Genomic DNA, 9,264 nt, shown 5'->3' on the forward strand with positions numbered 1-9,264 from the left:
TTTTTTTTATTAATTCGACATACAAAGCTAAATTGAATACAGAATTCAGATACAATAGCTTTTGTCACATATTAACTGTTCTGGTTTTTTTTAATTATTATTGTAAAGGTAACTACTTTGACAGTTACAATTTAACATTGCGGAAAATACATTTACGTAATGTAGTATATCAAACAAAGACCGCATTTTATGTCGGTTAATATTGTGAAATTTTACTGCGTTTTATTAATTAAAACAATTACTATGGCCAATCAAAACGATAACACGTCATTGAAAATACAATATTAAGAGTATTCAAATACTGTTCGTTCTCTGCATGTAACTAACGGAGAGCTAATTGTTTAAATCAACTGTAAGTATATTTAAATTAAGGAGTGAAAATTGGACTTCAACTTTTAAGCAACTGCCAAGTTGAATATTAACAAAAAAATGTGCAGACCCATTTCACTGGTACTGATTACCTAGATTTTAGAAGAAAACTAGGAAAATCAGTAGACCTCTTTCGAGATCGTTGCTATCCGGTGAACACTTTGTCTATTATTCGTATCTTAAGGAGCATCTTCATTTAATTACCATTTTGAACAAGAGAAAATAAAAATATAATCTTATATAGCTCAAATATTTCGGAGATTCAAAAATATGATTCTATATTTAATGCACTAATATTTCGGCGAATCAAAATATCATAATTGATCATCAGTACTACTCCTATTTTGGAATTGTGATTAAACACCTAAAGAACAAATATTATTTCTAGTTTAATTTGCATAATAGCAATAGCGAGGACGCTAGGTGAACTTTAATAATACAGGAACACAGACGATCACTGTATCTGGTAAATAACGTTATAAAAGCGCACATAGTTGCAAAATTTTCAAGTGAACGACATAACTTGAAAATGATCTTTTCATAATTGTAGCATATCTCGTGCATAGCTTATCGTTTATAGAAGAAATCAATCGTAGCTAGAAAAAGTCTTGATGATGCCATTTAATTTAGAGAAACTAATGTCCGTAACTGAGATAACATCTTTACTAAATCCTTTCAAAGATGCAAAGATTTTGTTAGCACCTTTTGCTGTATATGTATTGTATTAGTTATTATTGGTATTAAACTTGCTGTCAGTAACTCCAAAGACAATATGTACATAGTGTATTTTGAGTTGTTAGGGATTTAGGATTAATATATACCCTGTCAAGTCCGGTCTATGTTTATGTAAGCTGTTTTTCTCCAAATCAGGAGCCTGTGGTTTAGTGATCGTCGTTTGTTTATGTCTGTACATTGTAATATTGTATTTCGTAAATTGTTAAGTTATAAATAAATCTTTACTATCCTTAATTAGATTATTTCATATATTTCATGGTGGGACCTTTTATAGACGACAATACAGTATGGGTTTTCCCATTGTTGAAGGCTGTAATGTTGCCTATAATTATAACTCACACTTCATTTGAACTTTGGTAGCTAGATGTCTTAATGCCAATCGTACAATATCTCAATGTTTTGAAACACATGTAGCAGTTATATATTTCACATCTGTAACTGTAAATGCCAGAAATAGAGTTGGTATTTTTATTGTAAACAATATGCAATCAGAAATTGTGAAAAACTCTCTACAGTTAGTTATTGTAATGGAACATTTTACGTGAGGAGTATCATCAATTGCAAATAGTTTTGAAACATAAAACATTCACTGACCTTGAAGTTAAGTTTTAAAATACTTTTGCCGAAAGCTAGCTAGAATTTAGCTATATACCCTTCCGGAGCACCTGAGATCACCCCTAGTTTTTGGTGGGGTTCGTGTTGTTTATTCTTTAGTTTTCTATGTTGTGTCATGTGTACTATTGTTTTTCTGTTTTTCTGTTTGTCTTTTTCATTTTTAGCCATGGCGTTGTCAGTTTGTTTTAGATTTACGAGTTTGACTGTCCCTTTGGTGTCTTTCGTCCCTCTTTTACTGTAGTGTGGGAGGACACAAAAAATATATATAACCTTCCTATACACCTAGAAGTTCAGATCTATATCTATTTCATTGAATATCAATAACACCAAAGACATTGACAAAAATAGTTTGTTCATACCATTGTTTGCTAAAAATGTATTAACAGATGTTTTGTGCATGTTCCAAATAATTCGAATAAAGGTTCTGTAATGTTACTAGTAACAATGTTTCGATATTATATATGACTTTTGGGGTGTTAACTATTTAGGAATATACGTTTCTCTGTACAGAGTTTTAAGTCAGTTAAAATATATGAAAATATCTTCAATATATTAGATCTTTGCATCTTCTTGCAGGCGATTATTAATTGACCATCTGCGAAAAAGGTTTATGCGTTGTTTTCAAAATGCATTCATACTGTCATTGTATGTACATTGGTATTGCTATATTAGTTATGTTCAATGAAAACAGGCAAATAGCTTTTTTCAAGATATTTTTCATTTTGAAAACTATTTAGAATGCCAAAAAAAAAAGACTTATATTGCTTTATTTTGTTCCTACCATTATGATGATTTTCTATTGCTATGAATCATCGTAACAATAAAAATACAATATGTAGCCCCGAGAAACGAGTTATTTGATCTATCAGTTACGGATGTCGATTATTTTTCATATTCATTATTGCGATATAAACCTGATTTTTTTTTACCGAATGATTTCTTTAATAAACGGTATCTGCAAATTAAAGACAACAGTAGTATACCTCTGTTCAAAATGCATAAATCGATTGAGAGAAAACAAAACAGGGTTATAAAAAAACAGAAGGGGACACACTCCAATCAGGTAGTAAGAAGCATTCACGCACATACTGTCCATCGTTTAATTCTTAATATCGTCTACTCGGAAACGATAATTATTGACATAGTACAGGACAAAGGACATTTTAAGACAATATGGTGGATTGAATCTGTGTTTGAAAAGATTCGTTCATGCGACTCTTTAACGTCTCCTTCACCAAGAATACTCTTACGAAAAACCTGGATCCTAAAATATACTGAAATGCTCCGAACGTAAGTTTTATCCTACAATTTGTCAATAATAAAACAACCTAGAAACACAAATAATCGAGGCACATTATACATTAAGTCGATAAACATTCTATTTCAACAATCAAACGCAAAAATGAGTGATATTAAAATCGACTTAATATTTACTAAATGAATGTTTTTTATGTTAAATGCGCTGCTGAATATCTTATGAAAACAATAGAGATATATACATAAAGGCTTCATTAAGACATCACCATTGATTTTATTTTGGTTACAGTTACCATGATTTTACATTTCAGATATTTGCCCCTGATTCCTTGTTATAAATACAAAATATGAAGTATTTTGTCATGGTATTGGTATTTTTACTCTTTGCTACAGGTAAACGTTTAAGATATCACATACATGTAGTTTACTGTACACTTACAGTTTGAACCTATATTAGATTTACCTGCGCTTGAAAGGGTGTGCTATGCTAGGTAATCTCTACACAAACTAGTGATGATCATGAAGTTATGCATCGTGTATATGTATACTTTAATACTAATTATTTCAAACATACACATCTTGTATAATTCAAATCTGAAAATTGTTTAAAATTAAAGAACAAGACTTGATAGTTCCAATCTGATGAGTCAAGCCTTTTCTAATTGATTTGCATCATTTATTTTAATGATGTGATGTTACCATATTGTCTCAAGAAAGGGAGAGTTAAGTGCCCAAACACATGTTTAAAATTTATTCGTGCCTCTTGCAATTTAGAATTATGTTACCATATTGTCTCGAGAAAGAGAAAGTTAAGTGCTCAAACACATGTTTAAAATTTATTCGTGCCTTTTGCAATTTAGAATTATTGTTTTTCCATTAATATATACATGTGCATATTTATCATGTAGGCAGTAACAATACTCCAAATTCACTTTTTGAAAGAATTGCAGGAACGCTTAACTAGTGACAGTGACCTATATGTGTCAGCAGGGTTTCCGCTGGCGGTCGCTATTTTCGCAATTTGCGAAAAAATAATAATTGTGGCGATAAAAATTCGTCATTTGCGACAGAATTTGGCGAAAGAAATATATAGAACGATTTATTTTCCTTCATCTTGTTTATTTACTTTTTTCGAGTTTCTAAGACTTTACCCGTTCAGACAATACTCGGAATTCACCTTGACGTCATTAAGATCTGGACAGAAAATCAATAATCATCAATAATCAGCTGATTGCATTTTTATAGCTATCGACAACAAAGGACTAATTAATAAAGGTGTTGATTGAATTGTATGACAAAATGATATGGTTAAATGGCTTCCGCTAAATGTCACATACAGAATTTATTTACCACTTTGCGACGCACGTGTTTGAAGAACTCTTTTGACGTCTCCTCTCCTTTTAAAGATAGTTTAGAAAAGAAAGCTATTGTTGTGACGGAAAATGTTCAAAAGCAAGAAAAATCTCCGATTTAAAACTTTAATTATCCTTTGACTTTATTAATATATGTAATTGACCAGGGAGACTTCTTAATCTCAACTTATTCATTTACGAAGGTCAAGAAAAAAAAACTGTCGTTATGAAGAAATCAGGCTATCCAAAAGGTTGTTATATTCCAGGACTACTATCTTCTTTATTAATAAAAGTGTAGTGACCCCCTCATTCAGAAAAGTTGTTTAAAATACAATGAATATTTTCCCCCTTTAAGTTTAGGTTTAGTGTTTATTCATTAAATGTAGACTCTGAAATAAGTTAGAGAGGACAATCATAGACACAATGGTGCAAAATCACCTTATTTAAGTGGAAAAGGGGGATAGAAAAAAATGTAAATTTTAAAAGAAAAATATGCGAAAAAAATAATAAAGTGGCGAAAAATATATTGTTTTGACGAAAGAGGTGGCGAAAAAAATAATTGACCCAGGGGAACCCTGGGTGTCAGACCACCAATTAACAATCCCTATCTGTTCAACCAAATTTTGCAATTTTCACAGCTTTCTAAATATTTTATCTTAAGTTTAACTTCATGGAAACCAGGTATATCCTTAATTGTACATGTATCATCTTTCTACATGCCAATTTTCACCATACCTTTAAAGCCTTCTAAAAAATTAACTGACCTTCAAACAGAGGTACTCCAAAAAAAACTGGTTTTCTGGAAATCTTAAATTAGTATACTATGGAGCGCATTAATCCTCAATTTTTAATGCAAACTCATAGACAAGTAAATTTTGGCTCAAAATGATCTAGATATATTTTTCTTTCACCAAAAGTTGCAATTTTGCAAATTTGTTGGTTAGTTTAAGTAAACAAGGACATCAAAAGCACTATTTTGTGTCAGAGTAGGGCTACTTTTACATACGTTCTAAATTGGAGGGAGTTATTGGTGGTCTGACACCTATAGTTGTTAACATCTGTGTCATTTTGGTCTCTTGTGGAGAGTTGTCTCATCTGAAATCATATCACATCTTTTTTTTTCATAGTATAAATTTTTGGCATGGCACCATTTAGACCTATGTTTGCTTGCTGTTCTCATTGAACATGACGATCTTCGGCACAGATTAAAATGTGTCTACCGACATCTGTAGGTCTACCCTTTGAGTAAATATCTTAATGAAAACATACATTAAGAATTGTCATGTAATAATTGTGTTTGTGAACATAATTTAGCCGGTTATACCGTTTATTAAATAAAAATAACAATCGCATTTTCAGGAGTGCACGCGGCAAAAAAAAGGCATATGGGCGACTTTAATTTTGACCATTTTTGTCCTCATGACCCCGCCAGTTGTAATGGATGGTGTGTTCGCTTTTTATTTGATTTAGGAAAATGTGAAGGGCCTGGCAACAACCAGTGTTGGTGTTATTGGTATCTTAAGTAAGTAATTTAAACGCAGCTATATTTGACTTTAATTTAAAAAAATAAATAATCACAGAATGATTTAATGAAAAATACAAATGATATGGTTTGTAGAATGTTATTTCTAACAAAAACTGCTTTAAAAAAAAGAATTTCCACAAATCATTACACAGAACACAAAAATTTGAGCAACACCAACCCACAAGAAGGGGGTAGAAATGCGCTCATAGCTCGGTCAGATTTAACTTGAGAAAAGGAAAGGATTGTAGCTACGTCAACTGAAACATATGTATTGTCATTTATCTCTCCGGCAAACACAATAAAAATCATTAAGTTTATAATTTGATTAAAAACAGTATCACGAATATAATGAATTAAAGCACACGTCCTGGACTTTATAAGCAACTGGAATATGTGTAATCTATATGAAGTAGTTGCTAGATATTTGCAACATGGAAGTGGAAATTCACAATGGAACGATTGAAATGATCCGTTTTGTCGTAAAGCTAAGTTATAAAACCCTCCTTCTCTCTAAATGTAGGTCAAGATATGATGTATATTTAACTATATATATGGTCTCTTTTTCCTCAGCTGTATTTGGAAAAACTTTTAGGAACTTTGGTCATCAATGATCTTCAACTTCGTACTTTATTTGGCCTTTTAAACTTTTTTTTATTCGATTGTAACTGATTCGTGTTTTGTAGATGAAATGCGCATCTGGCGTAAATACAAAAGTTGATCTTGGTATCTACGATGAGTTTATTTTCAAGTTCAGTGTAACAGATTCAAAACAGTCATAGCTTTGCTACGTACATAATTTATAAAATACTTTTGTTTTATAAATTCATGACTTTCTTTATTTGTCAATTAACATACAAAGGAAAATTATGCTGTTCTTATTATTTTCTGTTTGGTCATATTGATATTCACTTAATCATTTACTACCTTTTGAAGATAAATCAAAAGAAAAAAAGCTAATATTGCATGAATTTTTGTTGTTGATGTGCGATCAACATAATCAGGAAAATTAAAGATTATTGTACACAATAGGACAAAATCTTGACATTTAACTTTTTAAATACTACTTGCTTTTGATCATTCGTATTGGGTAATTCCTGTATTGAAACTGCATCGTACAAATACAGATACAAATCAACAAAAAAATGAACACAGTTGGCCCCAATTAGTATACCGATTTGTCGTTGAATAACACGTCCTCACAACATCTAACATAACAATGATGTTGTCACTCAAGAAAATATATCTGACAACAGTTTCAATTTTGTTTAAATGAGAGTGTATTGTTTTTACAGAATGGGTTTTCCCTTTCTAAACTAAGACATGTACTGTTATATCTAAGAATGACTATTATCTATGGAACAAAATTGATCAAGTTCCTTCAATCTGTCTTGGGAGTTTAGAATGGGGAAGTATTACAGTAGAGTAGAATGAAATATGTGTGACAACAATTCATATATACAACTCGTCTAAACATCAACCCAACAATGTTAGATCTGTAAATTTGCATTCGCAAATTTTTTGTTCTTCCCTCGCCGGTATTCGAACCCATGCGACTGTGATATCTTGACACCAAATCGCCTGCACTGCAGCCGTCCCGCTAGACCACACGGCCACCTTGGCTCCAAAATAAATAAAGCTTTCGGTGGCCATGTGTTACCTTTCCTAGTCAGTTTTAATTTAGCGTCGTACTACAGTATATGATATATAAGGCATGGAGATGTTATTGTTACAGATCAGCTCAATTATCTATAGTAAAGGATCCTACAAATTAATGTAAGATACAATAACAGAAAATAATTATATTCATAAGTACGTCTGCGTCAGTGACAACTCTACAACAGATTTATCCATCGGATCGCCATCAATGATGGTGATACATGGCTTGGTATATATTTTTTTTTCTTATTTTTTTTTTCTGTGCCGTTTTAAATTTATATTCAGATCCATTTTGTTACATCTTGTGATCAATTTTATTTGGCAATCGTCAATGGCAGTCAACAGGGTTTAAGAACATCAGTTGTTCGACCTGTTAGTCAAATGCGTTTTGTTTAAATATACTTTTTCACTTTTTTGGTCTTTTGGAAAATGTTGTTTGTGCTGTTTTTAGACCCTTCTACAACGAAATTTGTTTGACATGCACACGTATAAAAATTGCGGTTTTTATCCAACGCAATCATAGGTTTGAACGTAGTTTTCAATTTAGACTCGTTTATATATATATATATATATACACGAGTCTAAATTGAAAACTAAGTTCAAACCAATGATAGCGTTGGATAAAAACCGCAATTTTTATACGTGTGCATGTCAAACAAATTTCGTTGTAGAAGGTTCTAAAAACAGCACAAACAACATTTTCCAAAAGACCAAAGAAGTGAAAAAGTATATTTAAGCAAAACGCATTTGACTAACAGGTCGAACAACTGATGTTCTTTTACCTTTAATGAAGATATAGATAATTTAGCTGATCTGTAACAATAACATCTTCATGCCTTATATATCATGTACTGCAGTACGCCGCTAGATTAAAAAACTGACGAGGAAAGGTAACACATGGCCAGGAAAAGCTCTACTAATGTAGAGCCCAGGTGGTCGTGTGGACGGCTGCAGTGCAGGCGATTTAGTGTCACGATCTTACAGTAGCATGGGTTCGAATCCCGGCGAGGGAAGAACCAAAAATTTGCGGAAGTAAATTTACAGATCTAACATTGTTGGGTTGATGTTTAGACGAGTTGTATATATATATATATGTTTATATAATAAAAACTATAACACAAATTCCCATACGTTTCGGCCATTACGGCCTTCTTCATTGGAATAAATTACAACATATATATATGACATACTGTTCGGTTCTTCATGGCTGTTGATATCAGTTTAACAATACATTATCAATGAACTTTTTTTTACTTTCAGACAACCTAGTCTTCAGGGGAGGTCACCAATTTCCTAAGACAAATAACACTATTTACTATGAATAAAATATTGTAAATACAAATATTGGATGTCTCACTCTAATTTCAATTGTAATTTGTCACTACATCAAAAGTCGAAACAAGATACATGACAGTGTACATGTACTTTAATTTACACTGGTGAAATATATATCTCATATCTTTCGACCGCAAAGAATACATGCGAGATTTTCTCACTTATTCGATTAAAATGATTATTTCTTCTGATAATCTTATAATTAAACAAAATACTAGCCTCAAAATAAAGACAAGTAGTATACTGCTATTTAAAGTTCAATAATCGATTAAGAGAAAACAAATCCGGGTAATCAGCAGAAACACTGAACTTAAACAATCTTTTTTTTTTCATAGATTTTGGCAAATGGTCAGTTTTTATAAAACAAAATTTACTTTGAAAAAGAGGGACGAAAGATACCAAAGGGACAGTCAAACTCAT

At 31.6% G+C, this 9,264-nt stretch overlaps 1 protein-coding gene across 1 annotated transcript; it reads left to right on the forward strand.

Annotated features, from left to right (window-relative positions):
• The first annotated feature begins 241 nt into the window (after positions 1–241).
• On the forward strand, positions 242–8,886 carry LOC134705373 (uncharacterized). The gene is made up of 4 exons (XM_063564115.1): positions 242–352; positions 3,288–3,369; positions 5,688–5,850; positions 8,770–8,886. Exons 2-4 carry the CDS (start codon positions 3,324–3,326, stop codon positions 8,804–8,806), a joined length of 246 nt encoding a protein of 81 aa, XP_063420185.1. The 5' UTR covers positions 242–352; positions 3,288–3,323; the 3' UTR covers positions 8,807–8,886.
• Positions 8,887–9,264: the final 378 nt, after the last annotated feature.

This window comes from Mytilus trossulus, chromosome 2 (assembly GCF_036588685.1).
Source record: "Mytilus trossulus isolate FHL-02 chromosome 2, PNRI_Mtr1.1.1.hap1, whole genome shotgun sequence".
Classification (NCBI taxonomy): domain Eukaryota; kingdom Metazoa; phylum Mollusca; class Bivalvia; order Mytilida; family Mytilidae; genus Mytilus; species Mytilus trossulus.

Bases quoted from the DNA above. Each gene is read 5' to 3' on its own strand.
- LOC134705373 (XM_063564115.1), top strand. From the start codon at position 3,324: ATGAAGTATTTTGTCATGGTATTGGTATTTTTACTCTTTGCTACAG. The intron at 3,370-5,687 runs GTAAACGTTTAA...TCGCATTTTCAG, and splicing joins ATTTTTACTCTTTGCTACAG to GAGTGCACGCGGCAAAAAAA. The intron at 5,851-8,769 runs GTAAGTAATTTA...TTTTACTTTCAG, and splicing joins TGGTGTTATTGGTATCTTAA to ACAACCTAGTCTTCAGGGGA.